General features: G+C 42.5%; 10 protein-coding genes across 10 annotated transcripts; 5 read left to right on the top strand and 5 right to left on the bottom strand.

Annotated features, from left to right (window-relative positions):
• The first annotated feature begins 1,202 nt into the window (after nucleotides 1-1,202).
• On the top strand, nucleotides 1,203-2,853 carry K450DRAFT_231692 (uncharacterized protein). The gene is made up of 2 exons (XM_051587472.1): nucleotides 1,203-2,290; nucleotides 2,370-2,853. The coding sequence occupies exons 1-2, from the start codon at nucleotides 1,355-1,357 to the stop codon at nucleotides 2,751-2,753; spliced, it is 1,320 nt and encodes a 439-aa protein (XP_051446523.1). The 5' UTR covers nucleotides 1,203-1,354; the 3' UTR covers nucleotides 2,754-2,853.
• A 1,012-nt stretch (nucleotides 2,854-3,865) lies between these two features.
• K450DRAFT_231698 (uncharacterized protein) lies at nucleotides 3,866-6,224 on the bottom strand. The gene is made up of 10 exons (XM_051587473.1): nucleotides 6,132-6,224; nucleotides 5,981-6,063; nucleotides 5,831-5,913; nucleotides 5,548-5,767; nucleotides 5,392-5,485; nucleotides 5,225-5,321; nucleotides 4,862-5,162; nucleotides 4,238-4,788; nucleotides 4,039-4,164; nucleotides 3,866-3,964 (listed from the first exon to the last, which is right to left on the bottom strand). Exons 1-10 carry the CDS (start codon nucleotides 6,202-6,204, stop codon nucleotides 3,943-3,945), a joined length of 1,650 nt encoding a protein of 549 aa, XP_051446524.1. The 5' UTR covers nucleotides 6,205-6,224; the 3' UTR covers nucleotides 3,866-3,942.
• An 88-nt stretch (nucleotides 6,225-6,312) lies between these two features.
• K450DRAFT_231708 (uncharacterized protein) lies at nucleotides 6,313-8,139 on the bottom strand. Its single transcript, XM_051587474.1, has 6 exons — nucleotides 8,083-8,139; nucleotides 7,899-7,938; nucleotides 7,695-7,774; nucleotides 6,734-7,615; nucleotides 6,540-6,657; nucleotides 6,313-6,469 (listed from the first exon to the last, which is right to left on the bottom strand). The coding sequence occupies exons 1-6, from the start codon at nucleotides 8,088-8,090 to the stop codon at nucleotides 6,404-6,406; spliced, it is 1,194 nt and encodes a 397-aa protein (XP_051446525.1). The 5' UTR covers nucleotides 8,091-8,139; the 3' UTR covers nucleotides 6,313-6,403.
• Nucleotides 8,140-8,258: 119 nt separating this feature from the next.
• K450DRAFT_231719 (uncharacterized protein) lies at nucleotides 8,259-12,337 on the top strand. Its single transcript, XM_051587475.1, has 18 exons — nucleotides 8,259-8,432; nucleotides 8,508-8,532; nucleotides 8,592-8,689; nucleotides 8,760-8,793; nucleotides 8,862-8,885; nucleotides 8,999-9,103; nucleotides 9,173-9,231; nucleotides 9,296-9,535; nucleotides 9,598-9,728; nucleotides 9,793-9,954; nucleotides 10,023-10,163; nucleotides 10,236-10,347; nucleotides 10,421-10,494; nucleotides 10,563-10,796; nucleotides 10,869-10,973; nucleotides 11,033-11,131; nucleotides 11,194-11,256; nucleotides 11,327-12,337. The coding sequence occupies exons 1-18, from the start codon at nucleotides 8,300-8,302 to the stop codon at nucleotides 12,080-12,082; spliced, it is 2,595 nt and encodes an 864-aa protein (XP_051446526.1). The 5' UTR covers nucleotides 8,259-8,299; the 3' UTR covers nucleotides 12,083-12,337.
• A 306-nt stretch (nucleotides 12,338-12,643) lies between these two features.
• K450DRAFT_197639 (uncharacterized protein) lies at nucleotides 12,644-13,834 on the top strand (the record flags this gene model as incomplete). The annotated part of the gene is made up of 1 exon (XM_051584552.1): nucleotides 12,644-13,834. One exon carries the CDS (start codon nucleotides 12,644-12,646, stop codon nucleotides 13,832-13,834), a length of 1,191 nt encoding a protein of 396 aa, XP_051446527.1.
• Nucleotides 13,835-15,543: 1,709 nt separating this feature from the next.
• K450DRAFT_166271 (uncharacterized protein) lies at nucleotides 15,544-15,972 on the bottom strand (the record flags this gene model as incomplete). The annotated part of the gene is made up of 2 exons (XM_051584056.1): nucleotides 15,544-15,666; nucleotides 15,736-15,972. Coding segments are annotated over 2 exons (360 nt in total), but the record flags the coding sequence as incomplete, so codon positions are not given.
• Nucleotides 15,973-17,432: 1,460 nt separating this feature from the next.
• Nucleotides 17,433-18,844, bottom strand: K450DRAFT_231727 (uncharacterized protein). Its single transcript, XM_051587476.1, has 3 exons — nucleotides 18,154-18,844; nucleotides 18,004-18,072; nucleotides 17,433-17,941 (listed from the first exon to the last, which is right to left on the bottom strand). The coding sequence occupies exons 1-3, from the start codon at nucleotides 18,667-18,669 to the stop codon at nucleotides 17,795-17,797; spliced, it is 732 nt and encodes a 243-aa protein (XP_051446529.1). The 5' UTR covers nucleotides 18,670-18,844; the 3' UTR covers nucleotides 17,433-17,794.
• Nucleotides 18,845-19,502: 658 nt separating this feature from the next.
• K450DRAFT_231732 (uncharacterized protein) lies at nucleotides 19,503-20,588 on the top strand. Its single transcript, XM_051587477.1, has 6 exons — nucleotides 19,503-19,616; nucleotides 19,687-19,744; nucleotides 19,823-19,853; nucleotides 19,939-20,136; nucleotides 20,202-20,266; nucleotides 20,345-20,588. Exons 1-6 carry the CDS (start codon nucleotides 19,562-19,564, stop codon nucleotides 20,370-20,372), a joined length of 435 nt encoding a protein of 144 aa, XP_051446530.1. The 5' UTR covers nucleotides 19,503-19,561; the 3' UTR covers nucleotides 20,373-20,588.
• Nucleotides 20,589-21,369: 781 nt separating this feature from the next.
• Nucleotides 21,370-23,681, top strand: K450DRAFT_231734 (uncharacterized protein). The gene is made up of 3 exons (XM_051587478.1): nucleotides 21,370-22,175; nucleotides 22,250-22,459; nucleotides 22,522-23,681. Exons 1-3 carry the CDS (start codon nucleotides 21,395-21,397, stop codon nucleotides 23,598-23,600), a joined length of 2,070 nt encoding a protein of 689 aa, XP_051446531.1. The 5' UTR covers nucleotides 21,370-21,394; the 3' UTR covers nucleotides 23,601-23,681.
• On the bottom strand, nucleotides 23,681-24,701 carry K450DRAFT_231739 (uncharacterized protein). Its single transcript, XM_051587479.1, has 4 exons — nucleotides 24,549-24,701; nucleotides 24,440-24,486; nucleotides 24,358-24,371; nucleotides 23,681-24,285 (listed from the first exon to the last, which is right to left on the bottom strand). The coding sequence occupies exons 1-4, from the start codon at nucleotides 24,651-24,653 to the stop codon at nucleotides 23,762-23,764; spliced, it is 690 nt and encodes a 229-aa protein (XP_051446532.1). The 5' UTR covers nucleotides 24,654-24,701; the 3' UTR covers nucleotides 23,681-23,761.

Raw genomic sequence — 24,701 nt, forward strand, 5'->3', positions numbered from 1 at the left:
TCTCAAGTGTAATCAAAGGTCCTTTCTCCGCGTTCGTCTCTGCTGTCAAAAGGAATTTAGAGTGAAAAGACCTTGTTGAAAATCCAGCGAAAATATAAAAAAAGTGCGGGAGTAATCTGAAATTTTTCGCTTGTATAAATAAAGACTGAAGGAAGGGAAAATCGCAACGCTGGCGACAACAAAAAAAAAAATTGAGTTTACAGTAACAGGTACGAGCCGAACAAAGGTCTTATAAGGCCGTTGGTTGACTTGGCATCCATGATTGAATCGTTCATGAAAAACTCTTAGCTTCATGCTGCCAACAGCCTTTTGCAAGTTCTCCACTCTAGTCGGTACTTTTTTAGCCAGGACTGTATCACGTCAGTATTTACCAGTCTTACACTTGTTCGCTGAAATAATGCAATGTTTTTTTGGAACAGAAGGCATACTGCGTTATCCGTGTTGAAAATTCTAAAATCTCGTTGAGGATGGACCTGTTGCTACGGAGTCTTAGCAAAGCTGGGCAAGTAAACAACGTTTGCTGCGCACCGTCATATGCAGGCACCCACGCTTTTCATTAATTACTCTAAGCCTTTCCTGCCAAAATGAAATCCTCGGTGAACAAAACATATACTGAATGAACAATCAATACAAATTCTCACATACAACAGACAGTAGCTATCCTTTACTCTATGTTACTTTCAGGTATACTAGGGTGTTTCATCTTCTATCACGCTGCCATTTCACCTCACATGATATAACTTGGTCATTCTTATGGCAGAACTCTTTCAATATGCGTTGGCAATACCTGTATGGCAGGTTAGCCACCTCATCCGTAACATCTGACAGTTATGCCTCTTTACTTTCTTGGATGTGATCGCCTGACGGACTTGGCCACTGACAAATCAGAGCTCGAAAATAAACATTTGCGGTGTCATTGTTTCGGGGACTCTCAGCCGAACTTCCTGGAAACCGAGTCTCTCTTAAGTTTTCCCGGTATACTGTTGTCATCAGACAAATAATGATAGATATCTTCTTTGAAGGAGATACTAGGTTTTCGGTCGACTGTACAAATACAGCAGGCATTCTCGGTCGTTCAATAAGGAAATTAAAAAAAGATAGGCGAGTGGAATGGATGGCGAGTTATCACGTGACGGAGTCACGAACGGACCATCCAATCGTGGCAAAGGAGCTACAACATGGTGCCTGGGGGGTTTTTTTGGGTTCACAGGACGTTTCTTTTTTCTCTCTGTGCTTCTTTCTTTCTCTGCTCTCCATCGTCTTTGTTTCCCTGTGGGATTCCAACTCTCACCCCAACACTCTGCTCCTTCGCTCAGCTCAGGCCTGCTCGGCATAGAGCGACGTTGTAGTTGGCATGGCCTTTCAACGTCCTAATCCTCTCCTCATTCCTGAACTTGCTCGTATGCTGTGCGACTTTGTTGATCAGAGCGATCTGTTAAATCTTGCTTTGACCTGCAAGTTTCTGTTTTACCCAGCATGCGAGCGCTTGTGGAAAAGGCTCAATCCCCGCTCGTTAGTAGCGTTACGAAAAATCAAGAACACATTAGACGGCAAATATAAGCGTCCTTTTACTATCAATTACAGTGCCTTTGTATGGGAGTTCTTATGGACTGCAAGCAATGATCAGAGAGCTGCCCGCTTTGAGCGCGATTTCTTCCATATCTTTCGATTTCCGTTTCTGCAGAGACTGGAATTTTCATTTGCTGCAGCTCAAGATGCCACTGTCGTGAATATCATGGCTAACACTCGACACTTGCAACACGTTGATTTTTCTCACTGCTATTGCCTGACCACCGATGCCATCCGACCCCTTTTAACTATGCCTCCAGGTCAACTCAAGACCCTCATTCTCTATGGCTGCGGCCAAATAGACAGACGTGCTCTAGTTTACCTCATTCATCGGCATGCCTCCAGTCTCACCTACATTGGATTGACTGACATCAATGACCACATTATGTTTGCCATCCAAAAATGCCCTCAACTGCAAGCGTTAGGCTTAGAACATTGCTCTGATACAGACTTGACCGAAGATGCCATTACACAATTTTGTAATATCATGAAAGCCAAGAATATGCGTCTCCAACAACTCCGAGTTCGCGATATTCAAAGCCTCACCACAGAGCATGTATGCGATCTAGCTCGTACATGTGCTGATACACTCCGCCATTTGGATATGAGTGAATGCGTTAGGGTCTCTCAAACTGCATTTTTAGATCTCTCCACGTACTGTACTCGCATAGAGACTTTCTCCATTGGTTATCAAGCTGAAGTCACAAACTGTGCCATCTCGGTAAGTTTTGTTTCTTTTTGGGGGGTTCTTCTAAACATCCGCTGACATTTGCTCATTTGTTGACACTTTCCTTGCTTAGAAACTGTTACAAAACTGTATGTCCTTAAAGAATCTTGATGTCGCAGGATGTTTTAAACTGTCCAGTGAAGCCTTTCAACCCATTTTGGACGACGAGTTGACCTTTGTACCTTCCTTGGAAACCCTCAATATAACTAATCTGGAAACAGAAATTTCGTCTTCAACCGTGATCAATTTGTTGAATCGTCTTAGAGCCATACGAGAGATTACCCTTGGAGTTGCTTACGACCTGTCAGAAGCTAACAAGATTGTTCATCATGTTAATGCTGTCAGACGGTTTATCGTTAATGATGATGTTGATGATGGCTACCATGACCTAGCAGACGACCTATTCTTTGTCGATGTTGAGCAATGCCACACCATACGCAAGCTCTTGCATGAATGACACTCCCCATATATACACCCCTCTCTCATACTCGCACACACAAACTCACATACACACACAACCCACCATTTACTCCTCCTACATGTATACACACGCTTCCCAGACCAACTCACGTCATTCATGAGCAACTTCTTACACCCAAATAACATGTCATATCCCAGATGACATTGTGAAGCTTTATGCACAATGTTCAAAGTAATTTATATCTGCAAGTATTCGCCCCCAATTGCTGGGCGAGATTCCTCTTTTTTATAACCACTCCATCTCTCACTACCAGTGATAAACATCAACTTCTCATTGTAAATGATCTTTCTAGTGCCTTTTTTTTTTTTTTCTAATTTCAACAAAAGAAAAAACTTCATCATCAAGAAATAAAATAACAATTCGGTTTGAACTACAGTAACAGAACGTTTTCATCACCTCGATCGTTTTGCCCCAAGATATCGATGGTAATAAAATGACAAAGATTTGCTTAATATGGCGACGTGAGTATCATGTGGAAGATCAGCAAGACGCAGGTAATGTGGTTTTTTTTTTATTTATTCAGGTCGTTATTGTAAGGGTTCCGCAAATGGTATCAGGCTTGCAACGGCAACGATCTACAGCCACTGCCAACTATTTTATTACTCTTTGTTTTATTGCGGGATGTCCTACATCGCACACAACCGGACTTCAACCAACCAGCCCAGCCTTATCTGAACATCTCAGTCAAGGATATTCCCTTGTACCCATCCAAACAAAGATCAGAAAAGACATAAATAAAATACGCCGGCCAGCCAGTTGGCATTTCATTTCTTTAGAGTGGTGCTTCATGAGAAAGATTGGAAATGGCAGATGACAAACAACAAGGTCAGCCGACCTTTTTATTTTTTATTTTTGCTTACTTTTGAACATGCTGAGAGGAAAGGAAAAAGGCCATTCATATGGAAGTGCGTAATGATATATAGGACGGCCATCTGAAGCGACGAACGATTTTATATACTATAGCATATATGCTAACCTCGATCGCCCAAGACAACACATATCCGATGGCTATGGGAAGATATGCTGCACATGACAGGTTTAACAGATAATAAACAGAAAATCATTACGTGCATGCAATTAACATGAATTGCATGAGCCCTCATCGGTTGGATAGTTTTCCATGTTTATTTTCGTTCTTTCAAAACAATGAATACATGCCCTTTCATTATAAGTTAACAATTTTCGACCTGGCGACAATAAGTGGGGAGTTAATTTAACGGGGAACTACTAGCGAGACGTGTGTGAGATAAATTTGCCATACCTGTATTCTACAATGTTGTCGTGATCGAGAATGACAAGATCTCGCTTGGTGAGAGGTTTCTTTGTCAGTGGACAAATGTTTCTCTTACCCTCCCAGTTCGTTAGGCATCGCACCCAGCTATCGTATCTATAAAGCGAAGGGAGTTTAACACAAGTAATTTCTGTGAACTCCACGATGTTAGCCTTAGATTGGTACATACCCCATTACATGTCCATATTTTGAAATGGCAGGTTTGACTACTTCGTCCAAAGTAATAGGATCAACAAATCCAGGCAATGGATTGCTGGCATCCGGGGCATCAGAGTCGTATTCTTCTTCGTCTTGATCCATATCACCACTGCCTTCCGATCCAGCATCGGCTGTAGTACGAGTCGATGCTCGAGTCCTGGTGCGTTTGGTTGTCCCCCAGTTACTCATAGTAAATGTACCAGAGTTGTCATTGTAATCTTCGAAATCATCAGACTCATCGTCGTCACTATCCCATCGATTGCCTCTACGCTTTCTCTTTTTAGACTTTTTATCGTTGGTCGCCGGTGCAGCCTTTGCCCGCGTGGAACGTGGTCGTGGAGACTCGGACGCAGACGCATTCCCACCACCACCATGTTTGCTGTGAGTGCGGAAAGTCTTTTCAACTTGACCGTTCGAGTTCTTCTTGTCGAAGAGATAATGAGCCTTGCCCTTCTCATCCAAGACATAATTGGGATCAATGATTTGCTTAGTCTCCACAAGGAGCCGATAAAAGTTTGAGCACTTTTCGTGAGGGAAGAAAAAAGTCAGTTGAGAATTATGTGGCGGTTGAATTGTAAGGCAAAGCTGGCATTACCTGATAACCAACACGGCCAGGGACAGACATGGAAAAGATTCCCCATTGACCGTTTGCTCCAACCTCTTCTAAACGTTTGTAGAAAACCTTTTTCTCCTCTTCGGTCCATTGTCCCTTTCTCTGTTCTTCGTTGGGAGCATTGAATCGGTAATAATAGCTGTTGGGGTTTTGGTCAATCATTTGGTAGGCTCGAATACGGGCTTGTGACCATCCCTCAAACGCCTTTTCGAGATCAAGGTTGTTCTCTCTGACTTGCTTAAGCGCATCATCCAAAGCCAGTCTGCCTCCCATACGATATTGTCTATACAGGAATGGTGTTAATATGGGGGAATGGTAGGTAGTCGGTTAGTGATTTGTACTTACTTCTTGGCCTGATCAGTACTAGTCTTCTTCAAAGTCTCAGAACGTTTTTTAAGCAATTGCTGGTATGCTGCTTTTTGCTCATCGTCCATAACATTGCCTAGTGTAATTGAATTGAAATGAATATTTAAAAAGGAAGTAGCGTGGTGACCTGCGGTGTGCACTCTTACCCTGTGTTTCAACTTCTTGTGCATACTTGGAAGCAATGACTCTGCGTATGCCAGTCAAGTAGTCTTGGCGTGTGAGACGGAACATAGCCTCATCCTGTTGCCAGTAAAAAGTTAACAGATCAATTATAGCCATCCACGCATGATTCAGCTTCATACCTCATCATTGCCACAATCGAGCAACATCTCATCTATTTCTTCGTCGCAGACATAATCAAACATGGTACGGATCTTTGAAGACTTTCTCATCTTCTCTCTACGCTCGTACTGTGCAAATCGCTGTTGTTGGAAAGCCACACGCTTTTGGATGACTTCCATATCCGATTCCGTAACTTCTTCACTGAAAACGCTTTCTTTGCGAATTTTTTCAATGTTATCACTATCGAAGAGAATGGTAAGTTGGTGGTGATGAGGGGTGTAGGAAGAATGGGTGGGCACTGACCTATCGTCTAAGCTTAAGGTGAAGTCTTCCACAAACTCTTCGTCGGCTTCCTTAGTTACCGGCTTTCCAGCGCGCAGATTGGTCTGGTAAGTGATATTATTAGTAATGCATGCATCATGGATGAAGCGTTGGTAAACCGCTTCGACTTACAAGAAAGATGCCGATTTTAATGCAAGGAGGCATGGGAGTGGATCGCCATGTCAATCCTTGACGCTTTTTTGGAGGACGAATGTCTGAATACATTGAGTGCATTAGTGAGATGGAAGACATGGTAGAGACACTAGGACTTCCAGCAACCAACCTTCAGGAAGAAACTTGGATACAAGTTTCTCAGTAGCCTCGACTGAATCCGCCTTCTTTGTCTTGGTGCTCATTAGTTCTACGCGTAGCAAGGAGGAGGCGTTGTAGGAAAATTTTCATGAACGCGACCAAAAATTTATCCCAACTGGATGAATGTACGCGAGTGGCACGTGCATCCGAAATGAACAGAAAGATTGGATGAAAGCTTTTTCACTTTCTCGTTATATTGTCATTTTTTATTGTAAAGAACGAAGAAAAAGATTATGAATGCGTCTAAATGAGGTCAGCAACGTTCATGGGCATCTCCTCAATCTGGGTGTTGTAGAATGATTCAATGTCCTATAAGAGAAAAAAGGTTTTAGTATATGGGAAGTACGAAAAAAACGCGTAACGCTAAAGTTAAACTTACTCTCAACATGCGGACGTCCTCGCTGGTGACAAAGTTGATAGCAACACCCTTACGACCGAAACGACCACCACGACCAATTCTGTGGAGATAGTTTTCACGGTTTGCTGGGAGATCGTAGCTGCAGGACAAACAAAAATTAACATCGACGTGTGGTTAACATAGGTTATTAGGAGGTGAAAATAAAGTCAACTTACTTGATGACAAGGGAAACTTGTTGGACATCAATACCACGAGCCAACAAATCGGTGGTGATCAAAACTCGGGAAGATCCAGAACGGAACTCCTTCATGATGACTTCACGCTGCTCTTGGCTCATGTCACCGTGCATAGCAGAGACGGTGAATTCACGAGCGTGAAGCTTGTCAGTGAGCCAGTCAACCTTTCTGCGGGTGTTGCAGAAAATGACAGCCTGGGTAATAGTAACAGTTTCGTAGAGATCACTGAGGGTGTCGAGCTTCCACTCTTCCTTTTCAACAGCAACGTAGAACTGCTTGATACCTTCAAGGGTAAGTTCGTCACGCTTGACGAGAATACGGACGGGTTCGCGCATGAATTTGGTGGTAACTTCCAAGACATCTGGTGGCATGGTAGCAGACAAGAGAACAACTTGTGTCTCAGTGGGGAGAAGTTGGAAAACATCGTAGATTTGCTCTCTGAAACCGCGAGACAACATTTCATCAGCTTCATCGAGAACGAACATCTTCATGTGGTCGGTCTTGAAGGCACCACGGTTGATCATGTCATAGACACGACCGGGGGTACCAACAACAACGTGGCAGCCGCTACGGAGCTTCTCCATATCCTCACGGACGTTAGTACCACCAACACAGGCGTGGCACTCAGCACCCATGAAGTCACCGAGAGCGAGAACGACCTTCTGGATTTGAAGAGCCAATTCACGGGTGGGGGCAAGGATAAGAGCTTGAGTAGCCTTCAAGGTAACATCAATGCGCTGGAGAATGGAGATGGAGAAGGTGGCAGTCTTTCCGGTACCAGACTGGGCTTGAGCAATGACATCGTGACCCTTGATAACGGGCATAATGGCACGCTGTTGAATGGTGGAAGGGCGTTCGAAACTGAAGTATGATTTTCGATTTGAAAAGTTTAGTACAAAAACAAAAGATATGTAAATACTCCAGTAAAAGGTCCACGTACCCGTAGGCGTAGATACCGCGGAGAAGCTCAGTCTTGAGGTTCATGTTGTCGAAGTTATCAACAACCTCTTCCCAGTTGGACTGCGGTGCAAATAAAAAGTTAATATTTTTTGCTGGAACAAGGTGCAGTTTGCAGTGGAAAAGAGCCAAAATAGAACAGTGTACTGTCTAACACTCATATCCAAAATATGATTTTGATAAGTACCTCAATCTCAGTGTCCAGGACTTCCTTCAATTCTTCGTTGCTGCAACAAACCAAAACAGATGATCAGGTCAGTACCATTGGATAATTTGGTTGGGGGCAGTCAATGATGATGTTGGAATTTCGAGGTTGTTGGCAATTTGTTTCTGAAAGAATGGTTCTAGTAAGCAAGGAGACGCCTACTTACTTGCTCATGTTTGATTGACAATATTAAAAGGAAGGTTTTTGTGTTTGCTTATGGGCCGGATTTTTATCAAAAAAAACTTTCGACTGTACAATCGTATTGTAAATTATACAGTCACAAACACCCAAGTTTGGTAGATGCTCAATTCGGTCACCGCTTGAATCACTCGACAAAAAGTCGCGGTATTTGCTATTTGCAAAAACCACCAGGAACGCGCGTGATGGATTTGTCTCAACCTGAAGTCGCCTTGCACATCCGCGCAGCCCAAAATGCTGCCGTGCGAGGCCCGCATCTCGTTCTACAGAAAAGAAACTTGGACAAAACCTATAATGTTAGAGTTGATAATATGGAAGGTATTGTTGCCCGACAATGGCTTATGAAAGCAGGAATCCGTCACTAACATTTGAATCCACTGAACTCCCACATAGAAATCGACCCATATTACGATGCTAGGTAAAGTATGAATCGTAGAGCGGATAATATGTTGTGCTTAATCTAATTCGTGTCTATAGCCAGCAGTATCATTTTACAGCCTGTTTAAGTTCGAAAGACAATGATATTTCAAGCATCAAACAAGATATAGACATGAGTGTACAGTCTGCATTAGATGGTAAAGTGATAAGCTAAGGATTGGATAGCAAATTGAGTAATAGGAGTTAATTTGCAATCTTCAATTATAGGCTTCAACACTGCATTGATGATTATGTCGTCAGGGTACGCTTTGACTTTAAAGAACCAAACTTGACTTCTATTTATCATACTAATGGCTTTATCAACATCAGGGTTTCAAACAACTTTTCAGACAGGTGAGATTAGCGGACAGAAATGAGGCAGCTATCGCGCATGAGCTAAATGCCTTGATCTGAGGATATCTTTGTAATCGCTCAATGCTGATTTCATTTTTGAACACTTTTTGCAGATCCAAGATCATCAGCCATGCCTTTACATCACTAAACTCGCAAATACAACATCTCGACGAATACCGAAGGAAGAAGAATGAGGCACCCATGGCAATAGAATATGCGTAAGTAAAATAGTCCAAGGTGAATGTGAACAGAGCAACTTCTCATCAATGCGTTATTCTCATTGATAGCTATCTTGGAGTCACGGACGATTGCTGTTACGATTTACGCAATGATCGGCGCATCAAAAGTAAGAAATTGGCATTATGAATATCAAGATATAACCCGGTACTGATGGATTACGCGATATTTAGACGAAGTCATCTTGGAGAGTGGAATCGACTCTTTGATGAAAACTGTGAATTCTGTGGAGCAGATATGGGAGAGAGTCAAGCTGGGATCAAAGTTCCCATTTGTTCTAAAAGTGAGGATATCTGACAACTCCAGCATCTTGGGCCATTTTGTGATTGTCGATCTGCTCAATACACGCTTTATGGCGAATAAATCCCAGCTCCTTGATGGATATACCTTTCACGATTCATGCATGCGTCTTCGTAAGTAAAATTTGCTTGATGCGTAAACGATGTGCATTGGAAACTCATTGTGTCATAAACAGGAGAAACTGTTAAGCTGGTAGCCACTCCTAATTACGTTGGCTTAATACCAACAGATACCTGCGTGCTGACCAAAACCTTGGGAGCGTACTTGAGTGGCATGAGCCGCTTGAATGCATTCTTATATGTGGAGGTAAAGCCGTATAGCTTTATGGCACTTACAACAGTCCAATGCAAGCTAACACCAACCTTTGTAGGAATACCCGGAAATGGCATTAGAAGAAACGCTTATTGCACTTGATTTCGCTCAGCACCTTCAGAGAATAACGTGTCGATCAGTGAGAAATCTTGTTGATACCAGGATGACAGAGTATGCATCGAAATCAGAATATTACAAGGAGAGATATTATAAGCACCAGGTATGATTATGCATCCACCACTTTTTTAAGCCGGGTCGACCTGTCTCTAACTATGGTGCGCCACGAAGGCAACCATCGCTGAACTGGAAGCCAAGAATCGTGATTTGCAGATGGATTTGGTTAGAAATAAAGCGATACTCCAAGACAACTTTAGCAACGAATCTGATGTCAAACTTCAAATCGACGATCTATCCATCAAAGAATCAGAGGTCAGTAGATTCATATATCTGAGCTGCCGGTGATTTCAGGTGAAGGATACGTGGCTAACGAAATCATATTAGCTCAAATTGAAAAATCGAAATTTGGAACTCGAAGTGGTTTATCTTAGATGCCACATCAAAACATTTGAAGGGGATGCTGATGAGCAAAATAGGCAGCATCAATCTGAACAAAGTATGTGTCGAACATACTAGTAATGTGTTACAAGTGCTTCTCACACGCTCATTTTTTACTATTGCTTCTCCAGTTTTGCGAAAGTACACACAGCAGCAAGCTTTGAGCGAAATCGAGCAGCTAGAATTAGATTTGGCAGAGAAGGAGGTAAAGCATATATAAATGAGTGGTGTTTATGAATTTTTGCAGATTCTGATTAGACTGAGCACTTGTAGCAAAGAATAACGGATTTAATGACGGCACTGAACCAAAAATCACACCAATTGGAGGAGCTACAGGTTTTTGAAAAGCAAGCCAAAATATTACTAAATGAGTCGGATAGCAAGTATGCCAAGGTGTTGAGATACTGTGAGAGGAAGGAGAATGAAGTCAAGGAAGCTTTCAAAAAAGAGCAAGCGCGATGGTACGAAAAGCGATCGGATATGCAAACCAAGATTCGAAATTTGCAGGTAAGGCAGGGTTGAATATATTAGATTGTACGCTCAAAGAGACTTATCTTTAGTCATCAACCTTGGAACTAGGCTGAATTAGACGACCTTCGCGCACGAAACGCTAACAGTCAAGAAAAAGCGCCAGAATGGAAATCAAACCAAGAAGTGCGCGAGGTTCGAACATTGAATTTGCCTGTAAGTTTCACTGAAGTGACTGAAACATATGTATGATTACTATTAACAATGCTGGATAGAACGCAGCAACGTCGTCGAAATCGACACAGCCGGAACTTATTGATCCAAACACCCCTGTCCAGCAGGTGGTCACGGTTGACGACATCACTGCCTTAAAGGTAGGCATATGCTATGGTTAGTAGTAGTACTTTTACGTTTCTGATCTTTGTTACTTTGATAGCGCCAAGTACAAAAACACACTGCTGAATTGGAAAGATATAGAGCTCAAACACAGTTGAACGATGTGAGTGTGATTCTATGCTTTGTCAACCTGTACTTGAATGAATGGTTGACAATGGTATCCCTGTATGCAGCCTATAATTGAGGATGGAGAATCCGACAATCAAGATCGAAATATGCAGGGGTATTTCGATCAGCCACGACGCTCAACTCCTGAGGCGCCAGTAGCCATTTCAGACCGGCCTGCATCAGTTGCCCAAAACGTGAGCGAGTCAATTGAAGGAAATATCAGCACAGATGCTCCACGTTCATCGAGTGCTGGTGGTAGAGGAAGCAAGACAGCGGAGGAAATGGTCAACTCACCATCTAAGCGAATGTCAGATAGGAAGCACGAATTGGCAGTGAAAAGAGCTGAATCGAAGGAAGGTAGGCGCAAAAAGCCATCAAGAACCTCCAGTACCTCGAGTAACAAAGCAAAGAAAAGATCTGCTGAGACTATGAAAGGAAAGCAATCGACTAGTGGCATCAACAAAGTGTTTGGTGACAATATAAGCATCATGCCGGTAGAGCTCGAACAACGTACACCCGGCGCTAAATACCTGACGTCCACTCAACAACTTGATCAAACAGACGCTAATGACAGATCATTATCACCAGAACTACTGGTCAATGTGAAAGTGGCTACTGTAACGGCTCCAACCACCGTAGTGACCAATCCACCAGCAACTAATTCCCTCAATGCGATCAAGAGCTTAGAGGACGTAGCAAAGTCAAGACTACCAAAGAAAAAGCGAAAGCTAGGTACTCGCAAAACTGAAGCTCAAGTAGACATGCCAGCCAGCGATGTAAGTCGATACAAAGGCCTCATTACAGTCTCCTACCAATACTAATAATTGTTCATAGGGTATTATTGATGATACTAGCATTATCCTGGATGCTAAATGAACTCAGCTTAGCATTCGATAATCTACGGTTCTAATTTATATGACACACACTAAATGTATAATTGTACAATATCTTTAATGTAATACTTAATGACAGGGATAGCCAACAGAAACTTCAGTAAATATCGGGCATTTTTTAAGCTTCGTCCAAAGAAGCTTGAATTCGGTCATTCCCCAATTATAAATTTTCTTAAAAAATCGACAGGAATGTATCTTTATAGTAACGGCACATGGTGTGCTAACAAAAGAAGCGGTAGATACCAGCACCATCATTTATAATGCGCAGCACGAGTGCCTTTTGTTAATAGCCGAGAATAATGGTTGTGTTTCCTGATGATTGGATTGGCGCGATGATATAGATTTGGAATCAAGAACTGCTATAAAAATAATGGGTAATCTGTATAAGAATATCTCTTGAACATATTCCCTTTATCATATTCAAACCTCTTACTCCATTTCGATCTTATCGCTCATAAACCAGTTCTTGAGAATCTTAATCATAACATCATGTCACGCAATGAAGATCAGCCACAATTGGTTGATTCTCTGACCATATCTCCTACAGTTCTCCATCATTTAGTGGAACAAATGCAAACCCTCCAAATGCGACTAGAGCAGCTTGAACGACAAAAAGTCATCAGCGATACGCAAAGCTTGGCGGAGATCACTGCTGCTTACGATATCTCACCTATACCTTCTCGACTCTCGATAGCCAACGCAATCTCGAAAGTTGATCTGAAAAGAAGTCTAATTAAAACAAGAAGTCTGATCAAAACAGGGAAATTTGCAGTCAATCATCAGCGCAAAAAGCAGTTGGAAACTAGGTTGGATGCAGACGAAATCACCCTTATTGACGAAGAAGATGAAGGCGGCGCCGCTCATCCTCAATCACTATCTCCACAGAACATTATTCCTATAGAACAAATGCGAGGAGGCGACGTGGTATCCAAGCCTGCCAACGACAATGCATCTGTTGAGACGTCCACTTTGTACTCTGATACCATGGATACAATGTCCGGCTGCCGAACGCCATCACTGGTTTTATCAGGATCAATGGAGACAGTATCAAGCAATGATACACCATCCACATCGCAAATCTTGCATGTTTTTCCAAGAGTAACAAGCCTAGAACATTATGATACATCTTTGCAGTCGTCGGTGATAGAGAGTCCCCCAGGCGTTGAACAAGATGATGGACCATCTACGACTGGAGCTCGTACAAGACAATTGACCTCGGTGTCTGCCATTGGAGCTAGCCCTGTGTCCCAAATATCGGAAAACACCTCTCTTCACACAGGCCAAATGCCGACGTATGGAAGATGTTATTCTTCGTTTTTTCCCACTAACTTCATCCCGCCTTCACCGTCATTCGCGGGAAGCACTGGAAGACTCTCTTTGGCCACAAGTATGCGTGAGCTGAGGCCAAACTTTGAGCAGTCAGAAAGTTGCCTAAATTTACTCGATCATGTTGAGATATCGCCAAATTGTTCATCTATAGAACTGAGTGCAATGACCTCAAGCAACTCGACATTGAATCTGCCACAACCAAAGAAGCTGAATCGAGCAAAGAGATGGCTTACCAAAAAATTGGCTGTGTCTCCCAAGCTCAAGTCATCGACCAGTGCACCAGTACTAGGTACGCACAAGCAGCCAGGTCTACTCTCGCGAAAGTGGTCCAAGCTAGTGGGTAGAGTGTAGAAGTAGATCATGTTTCTTTTGTGAGCGAGGCAACCATGGCTGGTCCAACTGTCTGCGCTCATTCCATATTTGAAGAAGATATATTTTATTATGTTTACATTTATGGGCACTTCCAAGATTTCATAAAAACAACAGCTACAAAAAGATAAAGTAGTAACATGTATCATGATTGGATATAAAATGTGTATGTATGTGAATGTGAGAATGTATACGTCAAGAGCCCAAATGTCGTTTATCGCTTCTTCAGTTGATTTTCTAAAATCTTACGCTGGCGGCCAAGCCATGATGATGAAGTGGGCCGTCCAGAGAGACTTGAGCTATCTCTCTTTTCTTGACGAGCCAGCTCATACCACGATGAGATGATGAGTTGTTGTTCTCTCCTTGACTGAAGACGTACATCCTGGATCTGTCGCTGGAAGTGAATGCTTGTTAGCGTCATTCTGCACGCACTTATAGCTGAACAATGTCTTACCTTGAGCAACTCGTTCTCTTCCTCTCGGTTTCTTGGTGCCTTTTGCAGATAATTGAGGTCATGTGGTCTCATGCTTGAGGCCATCGTTTCCTTGAGTGTCTTGTTATACAGCTTTATCATCTCTCTTGCTTTTCGGATCTTGCTTTGGGTTTCATTCAGTTCTTCTTGAAGATGCAAAACTTGAATTTGCAAAGTGGCGTTGCGTTCTTTGAGATTCTCCAATTCTTGACTGCAACGTGGAGGCAAGGGGGGTCAAATCAGTGTTTCTATGACCTAAAATAGTGTTCACCTGGAGTACTTACTCGCTCATGCCTGGAGAAGTGTCGGCTGCATCTCCACTCTTGTTGTTGGTGCCGTTGAGGTAGTTAGCTTCTATCAAAAGTCTATTGATGTCATGTAATTGCATCTTTGTGATATCTTCCAATCTATTGATGCGCTCTTGTTGCACTGCATACTCCTTTTCGAATGCCTCCAAAGTAGTGCTGTCCTTGTTGGGAGCACGCGTCGCGTCGGAAACCCGTCTCTCAAATGCAGTAGTGGTTTCACTAAGATGCTTTCCTTCCTTCTCCAAATCCATGATTCTAGTCCTAAACGACATGATGGCCTGCATCTGTTTAGGCACAGTGTCTGGTATTCCTTCCCTAATCTGTAACAGTTGCTGTTGTAGTGCTTCAAACCGTGATTCCAGATCAGAATGCTTTTGTTGCCAATGTCGTTCGTTTTCGGACGATTTCTCATACTTCGATTGTAGTTCATTGATCTTCTCTCGGCTACCTTCGGTCGATTGTTCCTTCAACTCCACGATTTGATCTTCTAATTTCTTAATTGTCAATTGGCTGCGTATAATGTAATTTGAGTCAATGTGGGTACGTTAGAAGAATGAACAGAATGTGTTGGAAGTCAACTTACAAATCCGACATATTGGCCTTCTTCATATCTTCTTCCATACTGGAAGCATTGATACTGGAATCCATTGCTACGCTTGATCGATGGTTGACAATCTTATCCATGGTTTGCGCTAGCAAAACAGATATTAGAAACTAAGGCTATCATGCTGTCATCGTTGAAAATTCGTATTACCTCCTGCAAGCTCTAATTCAGCAAGTTGATCTTCCAGTGAATGGATCTGTTCTTGATCTCTAGCCTTATCTTGTTCTAAAATATCGCATTTCTCTTCAGCTTTTCGAAGAGCTTCATCCACTTTCTGTTTCTCCATCAAAATCTCGGCTTTGTCGTTCTCCAAGTTATGAACTTGGTCTTTATAAGAGTCCATGAGCGTCTTGAAAGCAAGCACTTTACGATACTCATCTTCGACTTGATGGTTTCTTTCCATAAGAGTAGCATTTTGTTCCTCAAGTGCCTGAAATGGTGGTATACTCGTAAATATTGGAGATTGATCGGAAACACGCTATTTGCGATCATAACATACTTTGATCTGTCTCTTTAAATCAGCGCTGTCCTCTAGTCGCTTTTTATACTTTTCAATGGCATTTTCCATCTTGTGCAGCTTTTCTTCGGTATGAGTGTACTCTTCCAGCTGGTCTCGTAATTGTTCGACTTGGTTGACAGTTTTGGACATTTCCTCCATCTTTCGTTCATGTTCTGCGATTTTTCTATTCTGTTTTTCAACCACAAGTTCAGTTTCTTGTCGGCGATCTTCGCTTCGTGATCTAGATATGTACAACATGAGTCTTTGCTATGGTGATCAAAATATAAGGGTTGAAATTAAAGGTATCTTACAGATCTTGCTTCAAGTGTTCAATTTCAGTTCGCATGATAAAATCAGCTTTTCCAGTATCGTTGGCTTGAGTGACTGCAGCATCCATATCTAGCAATCTCGACTTCAGGTCCTCCTTATCTGCCTCCAAGTCCTCCTAATAACAAGCCGCTAAACATTAGCTTCAAGAAACCTTTTTCTTCCATACTGTTCTGCAACAATAACATACACAACGAGATCGAATATCTTCATACTGCTTCAGAAGCTTTTTTTGCGAGGCTTCAAGTACGTTTCGTTCCTTTACAAGCTTTTCATATTCGGCTTGGTATTGCTGGCTGTAAAAAGGCATTAGCAAGGGTAATTTATAAAAATGTAGCTCTGCAAAGTAGACACGTGTACAACATGCAGAGTCGGTTTCAAATCTCGTACCTGGATGCAAGTGGAGTGGAGGAGTAGGACACTGTGTCTTCACCCTCGTCGTTCAGAGTTCCATCAACGTCGTTAATTTGACTCATGATCTACAATGATGATACTGTCAGTAAATTTCGCTAGTCGATGCAATGTAGTCATGGATAATTGTCGTTACCTCTTCTATGGAGACCATCAAGGCATGTTGACTCTTTTGAGTCAAGCTTTGTATCATTTCAATATACATGTTATTATTGTCGGATTGTACAGCTAGAGCTACCACCAGCTGACAGAGTCTAAGTAAGTCTTTGGTATCGGCATCTTTTGCTATAGCGTTGAGGTTGACGGAGGGTATAGACTCAATGTCCTGTCCCAAAATCTCTTCGTAATATCGGACAATGAGTTTGTGAAGCTTTTTGAGATTATTAAATCGAAGCATCCAGTTGTCACTGGTTTCTGTGACTGGTGACAGTGCTTTAAACCATGTTGGATCTCTGAAAAAGTCATAATGGTGATGAGCAGGCGGTTGGGTTGAATCGATATTCAGAGACTCGGACAACTCACATCTCTTGAAGCACTTGTGATAAAATAACACCATCCGTTAATTCCACAAGTGAGTCGACATCATGAGACTTGTGCTCAAACGTATTAATCTATAGGGGAGAATAGTCAGGTCGATTGCCAATGGCTATCGGTTTGGGAAGGCACGGTTGGGAGCAACTTACCCATTCAACGAACGCGTCCGACATGGCCGCCTCCGAAATTGAAAAGCTCATGACTTGCTTCCTGATCTTCCTTATATTCCCAAAAAGAAAATAAAAAATAGGAGAGTTTTAAAAGCGCTGTAGAAACAAGCAAAGCAAAGCGAAGCAAAGACGTTGGCGCTTGAACTCGCTCTTCGTCTTCACATAGCCTTAAGAAACGGTTGTACAAAACCCGATCTTGCCACAACTCCGATAATTGGTATATCACTTCGCCTCGCTTCTTCTACGAATGCATGCCTTTCATTTATACACTGATCTCTCAGATAACATCTATTCAGATGCCAAAGCAGTGCTACCTACATAAAAGGATTTTGCTTTGCAGTAATCCAATTTTATGCTCTTTTGTTAGAACGATTTATTAAACAAAGGAGGTGGGATGGTTTGGCAAACACTATACTATAGGGGCTGCTCATTGCAGCTTATAAGGATATCTTTCAACGACCCTGTACATAACGAAATGCAAATGCTTTTATACAAGTGAAGTCAAGTGTCTAATTCTCTCTAATAAATAGTGCGAAATATGAAATGAGATATGGTACAGAATGTGTTGGCAAATAACAGGATACTGGCAAAACTTCAAAGCCATCTAAAAGAGCTGGCTATTCTATTTGCCCACGGAACCCCATGGCAACGAAAAATCCTTCCGTTGATTCTTTGCGTGATGCTTTTGGCTTTTCGTGTCTTACTGTTTCAAAATGTTTTCGAAGAAGTTGCCTGAAATCTTGTTCGCTTCCTCCCATGAAGAACTGGGTGGGCTGTTAGCATACGCATGTTCATTGGTACTTTCATACACAGAATGATGGCTTACCTTGCAGACAAAAACTCCATCTTTTTTTAAAATATCTGTAGCAAAAGCCAACGCGTACTCACAGAGTTCCTAGTTCATACAATTCAATTTCAGTTAGGTGCTGTCTGAGCTGAGAACACGTTTTCCGATGGTCCAGTTAAGCAAACTCACCATGGATCTTGCGTGGTCAGCCATGTGGTGACCAGAAAAGCTTGGTGCCATATCCGATAGAACAACATCTACTGCTTTACCATCAAGAATCTTCATTATGCTCTGTCGAGTTGGTTCTGCGAGAAAGTCGCCTTCAAGTATGCTTACCCCCGGAATTGGCTCCATGGGTAACAAATCGACAGCAATGACAGTCCCCCCAGTTTTGGATGTAACATCCGTTTCTTCTTCAGATAGCTTCTGCTTTCCTTTGAATACTTTCTCTGCAATGACTTGAGTCCATCCACCTGGGCTTGCACCTAATTCAATGACGTTGGCGTTCCGTTTCAAGAACCTATGTTTATCGTTCAGCTGTATTAATTTGAAGGCGGACCGAGCCCGATATTGTTGGGCGCGTGCATCTCGCACAAACATGTCGTTAGATTGCCGAGAAAGCCATTTCTTTGAAGACGACGAATAAAGTCGAAGTCCGAGTTTGCATAGGTTCGTTGGGAATTGCTCGCGAATATAGCCTAACATTGCACCAGAGCCATGTCATTGCTCAAAAAAATTCTCGGGTGTGTACAAATTTTGTCGATGCCAGTCCCGGTAGCTAGCCAGTGATGCTTTTCCTACAAGCATTTTTACGCTAATAATGAAGTCGATGCCAAAATATAGGATCATAGCTGTCCTTCCATATCTCAATAAATGAGGCCAATAAATATATGTCGTTAAATATAGCAAAGTGAAAAAATATCAATGGTGCAGATACTATAACTGTTCTACATAAATTCGATGAGGTATCACGAAATGTCGTTGTTTTCAGAACTTCACGTTTGATAAGTTTCAAATTGTCATTTGCGCTCTCTGGTGGTAAAAAAAGTTCAACGCCTACGCATACGTTCTGGCGCGATCAAACATGCCTGTAGTGCAGGAAATTTGGCAGTATGTCAAAGCCATAGCAACTGTTTGAAAGGTGATTTACATGCCAAACGTTTAAAAGACAAAGATAAGGTGTAATTCGATGTGAATCTATTTATGAAGACGGAAGGATTTGAAAGATGACAAAGCTATCTTGATCGCGTCAAAGTATTTTGGACACAAGACCGGACATGGCCGTTTGGTACCTGGCGAGAGAATTATCCAGTGCGTACAGAAGAAGGTGGAAAAATTAAATGATTACATTGCAATAAATTCATTGGCAACCCTCAAATACAGTAAACTAGCCAGCTACACTTCTGTGCAACTCAATCGTACGTTCAACAGGATAGAGTTGGTGTGGGGTGGGTTCGCCGAGACAAATCACGTGCAACTGTTCTTGCAATGCTTAGCCAAGCTGGGCTCGAAAGAGGCGTTCTGAATTCTCGAGGATAGTCAAAGTGGAGTCAGCGAAAAGCATTTAACTTTACCTTTCCCTCCATTTCAGCACAACATGCCTTTCGGCTTCTTCTCCTCTCAGTTTGATGATCAGGGTATCATGGATGACGGTATGTTATAACGATTTGAAGACTTTTTACTCAACGCATCTACTAATCTGACGTCCGTTGGAAAAAATAGGCAACTGGCAGTTCTGTGGCCTGTCCAGAACCCAACGCTTGTATGCCTTTGGTGCAAGGTATGTTCGAAGAGAATTTTAAAATAGTGTGCGTAACGAAACTAGGTGGCTCATTCCATTTTTCGATATCAACCATAGCTTCGTCGTCGGAATGGTTCTTTCTATCTTGGTAGGTTTAACAACTCGTATGTTTCAGCAAATAATGTCTAAGCCATTGCTGACACTTTCGGTCCGCTTTCTTTCTATATGTGTAGTCTACATTATTCCTGCTTACGGCCAATACGACTGCTTTTGCCATCATCTACAGTATCGGAAACATTGTATCCATCTTCAGTTTGACGTTCGTGATTGGTATCCCAAAGCAGATCAAGACGATGTTTGCCCCAGTTCGATTTTGGGCTACAGTCGTGTATCTTGGCATGCTGGTAGTTACTTTGGCACTTTCTATTCTGGTAAGAACGTTGTTGAGTATGATTTTTTGGCTACTGAAAAGCTTAACATTTTTTCATCATCGCAGTTGCACAATTTTATCTTGTCCATTATCCTTGTCATTGTGCAATTCTGTGCCTTGGTGTGGTACGCGTAAGTAACTCTCAGACTTGTATGGAGTGAATTTCATATTTATCACTCACTGACATATCTGTTTTCCAAACTACTCAGTGCCAGTTATATTCCCTACGGCCGGTAAGTTTATATACTGATGAATTGGAATTAGGATGAATGGCGTGTTACATATTTGTTCATGGTACTCACGCGTTATTATCATAATCTAGGGAAATTATCCGTCGTTTCTTCGGTAGCTGCGTTACATCTATCTAATAAGTTTGAAACCGCTTAGCTGATTATGGTGATCATAAAGTAAAATACACGTAATATAATCTCGTACAATCCGATGTCTACTCTATGCTATTTTGTCCCTGTTTGCTACAACGAATGTGATTATTTTTTTAAGTTGCTACTGGTAACCTATGTGTGCCAGCCAGTCGCAGCATGATCAATCCAATGTTTTTTCGTAGATAACACCTACGCAATTGGATTTGAAATCCGTCAACCAGCCTCACGACAGGATTAAATCAACTGTGTACCTAGGATTTTTACCGATTTATCCATCGCCTCATGAACCATGATACTCATTTAAAGCACGCTGTTGAACCCCAACATAGTTGACGATATAAATATACCCTTTTCTTGTCACCTAACGAACATAATATCTAGATAGTCGTCATAACAAACAATATGTTTTTCAAAACAACTGGCTTACATACAAAATTTGACGGTTTGTTGACCAACAATAGCCTGAATGGACCGAGTTAGTGCCGGTAGCAACGTTCATCATCTAAGACAATAAACAATAATTCTAATTAGCTACGTTTTGCCATTAATGTCGTACAGCAGCGTAGGATCATGAAGCGTTTTGACATTTTCAAGACGGAACAAGGCATGCAAAGGCAGCGATGTAAAGAAGTAGGCAGTTGGAGTTAATTAAGTGTGCGATGTGTTTGTTATTAAGCAAACGCACTGGATGATCCGTCATTAAGGCAAAGTTGAGGGTACCTGACCAAAACTGAATTGAGTGCTTTTTTTTTCTCATGTCACACACATGTTTCCAATGGAGGCCGATTTCCGTTTTGGGCTACTCAAAATAACAGGACATGCCGAATTCTCCTTCCGTTTTCCCCGTTTGCCTTTGCTTTCGCTCACTCTTTCCTCATGACAACTGAGAGCTTACCAATATCAGCGTCGGAGCTGAAGCACCAATATCAAGATGCGCACAGTAATCTGGCAGCAAAGAAACCCAGAAAGTCTAATCGCGACTCATCTCGCCATTCCGCTGGCCCGCTTAAACCAAAGCAGTCGTCACCAGAAGCCCAAAAACACGAAATACAAGCGTCTCCTCCTCCATACAACGACAAAATTCGCCCGCTTCCGAATCGAAATACCAAAAAACCCGGTGCTCCACTTCGCAATGATCAGTGGAAACAAGTCAATTCATCCACGAATGATTTGCGAGTACGAGCTCCTACCTCGGAAGCAGCGAGTCACATCGAGCGCTTCAATATAGCTATGATGCCTTACAACGTGTCTCGAATAGTGTCTGAAGTCGATGATAATGGGTCGCCAACCCCGCGCAAAGTCATCACACCTAAATCAAGCAAAAGCTCCATCACCGCTACATCCCGTACTAGTCCCCTGGCATTTAAAAAGGGGCGAAGTCAGAACAGTAAATCTTTCGATGCCACTCCTCAATCTACCAATTACGTCGATTTGGATATGACAGATAACAAGCCGAAACGATCTTCCAACTTATTCGCAATGTTGCTGTCAAAGCGCTCGCCTTCAGCTGATAAAATGCGATCTCCAAAGCCGTCAGCCGCCTTTATTGGTGTTGCATTAGAGGATAATTACTCTTTCACTTCTGTGGACGTAAAGGGCGATAAGATCGTCGTTCCTACTATATTGAATCAATGTTGGATGGAGGTTAGAAAACGAGGTAGGTGACCATGCAATGACGATAATCTTAAAAGTAAAATTGGTTAGCTAGAACGACGTATTTCATCTGCTTAGGTTTGGAGGTCGAAGGTATCTTTCGCATCAATGGTGGAGAGAAGGAAGTCATTGCTCTATGCGAAGAGTTTGAAAGAGCTCCTGTTGAAGTCCATGATTTCTCTGCCATGAATATCCATACTCTTCCTTCCGTCATTAAGAAATACTTAGGCGCCCTTCCAGAACCTGTCATTCCCGTTCAATTTTCGACCGTCTTCATGGAAGTTGTCGGTAAGTAGAAATTTACAGTCCTTAATGATGGGTTGAAATTGAATGCTGATATTTCTCAACAGATTTGAACACATCCGATTTTACCAAAATTGAAGCACTGATCGAGCTAGGATCGCTCATGGCCTTCCCACATCTACATCTTTTGGTGTATCTTTTGGATGTAATTATCAACGACATCCTGGAGCACTCGGAAAAAAATCTGATCACATCTGAAGCATTAGCTGTGCTGCTCTATCCGTCATGTAGCGGTCAGGAAATACTATCCGTCGCAGCAGCGGCAGCGGCAGCTCGCCGACCTTCGAATCGCCGAAATTTTCATGGTGTGTTTCAAGGGTCGAAAAATGAGGACGCCGACTCCATGTTGAATGCTGCTACTCGAAATAGCGCACGTTGCATGCAAATGTGGGAATTCTTGATGGACAATCGAGAACCGCTGACCAACGGCTGGCGGAAAAGCATCCGCAAAGTTCTGACTTCTCAAAAACGATCAACAAAAGAAATCATTAGCTTCGTCGCTGGCGACAGGTGTCCATCACAAAATGAGATGCAAAAGGAACAACTCTCCAGTATTGATGATCGAAAACCTATCTCAGCAGCAACAGATCGTGGTCCAGAACCGCAAAATACCACTGATAATCATTCCATCTCTGATGCCAACCCTTCGATATCAAGCAAACACCATCCCTCATCGTCCGACGTTAGTGCAAAAGACATTGACGAAATATACCCAGATCATAAACCCTCCAAACAAGATGAACATAAGCAGCTTCGCCTGAAAGCATCACTCTCTACACCGACCGCTTCCTCCAATCCTGAAGAAAGCAACCCAGCTCAAAAGAAGGGTTTCTTTGCTCGATTGCGTACTACCTCCATGACGACACGCAATGGTCCTCCCCCTGTGCCAGCTCACCAGCCTCCTCCTGTACCTATTCACAATGCTGATGCACAGCGCAACCGGCCACCTCGACAGCACATGAAGCAGCCTTCATTTCGGGCCCGCGCCGCTGCTGAAAAGGTGATCAAGCGAAGAAGCGTTGATCTGTCCAACAAAAGACCTCCTGAACCCGAAAGAACGTCTGTTCCAAATAACTGGGTGAAAAAGACATACAAGGTTGCCTTCAAAGGCCAGCCCAATGAGTAAATGCGAAAAAATCCCAAAAAAAGGAGAAGATAATGTAGTCTCATATACGATACCAGTGTTTTTTTTTATTCAGTCTTGTAATTTTTCTGTACATTATTTAACGGACTCTAACGCATTGTATAACTTATACAATCGTTATCATAACTGTTTATAAATTTGAGTTAATGTTTAAATAGAGTCTTTGCAAACGGGTTTTTGATGGCACGTTTAACGTGTCTATAAGTCAAACTAATTCTTGTTTGTCTCGGTAATAGGGTACGATTAGGGATTGTATGATAGTTGATTGGCGGTCTCTCCGCCAAATCGTCCTCAGTTACCTCAGCAATGCCGTGGAGATAGGTTTGGTAAAGCTGGCCAGTCTGAACGAAGAGTGATCGAGGTTCGAGTAAGACCGAGAATTCAGGTTCGCTTGTTGCCTTCTCCACACCGTGTGGATAGAAATTTAGTATCGAGTGAGAATTCAAAGTCACTGTTGCAACGATCGGGTTATACAGTGGTCCGTCCTGGTGAGGCATAATGCCTTGACCAGGCAGATACTCGTTCACCAGGACGTGATTCGGCTCAGTGGATGGACTGTCGCCAAAAATGACTCCAATGCTCTGCAGTTTCTTGAAAATAGGTTCCTTCAGCCATGTCGGAATAGGTTCTTGTAACATTTTTCCGTCTTCTACTTTAGGAGTCCCGCCTGTTCAAACGCCAGATTTAATGGTTGTTAGCATCAAGCTACGTTTCTTTTGGCTGCGGCTTGACCACGTACCCCAATTCTGTAGCCTAAATGGATGATGCACTTGGTTAGTATGCACTGTACCATTTAGATGACGTGGCATAAAGAGCCATACCTCCTGGCTTTTAATGAGACCCATTTTGGTGCTGGTGCAGTTTGTACCTGGTGCAAGTGGTCAGTGGATTCCCAATCAGAAGTACGAAGTGCATTCCCCATAATCTTACCTTCGAGATCAAGTATTCTTCTTCGGCCGCCGAGATGAAGTTTGGAATGTAGTACGCTGAATCTGGTATACCTGGCAGTTTATATGGCTCTAATGTTGGATTCATGACTTTCCAGTAAGGCGAGTCAGTACGAAATTTCAGCTACCGTCGGCC

Source organism: Umbelopsis ramanniana (assembly GCF_025399195.1).
Source record: "Umbelopsis ramanniana AG unplaced genomic scaffold K450scaffold_14, whole genome shotgun sequence".
Taxonomy (NCBI): domain Eukaryota; kingdom Fungi; phylum Mucoromycota; class Umbelopsidomycetes; order Umbelopsidales; family Umbelopsidaceae; genus Umbelopsis; species Umbelopsis ramanniana.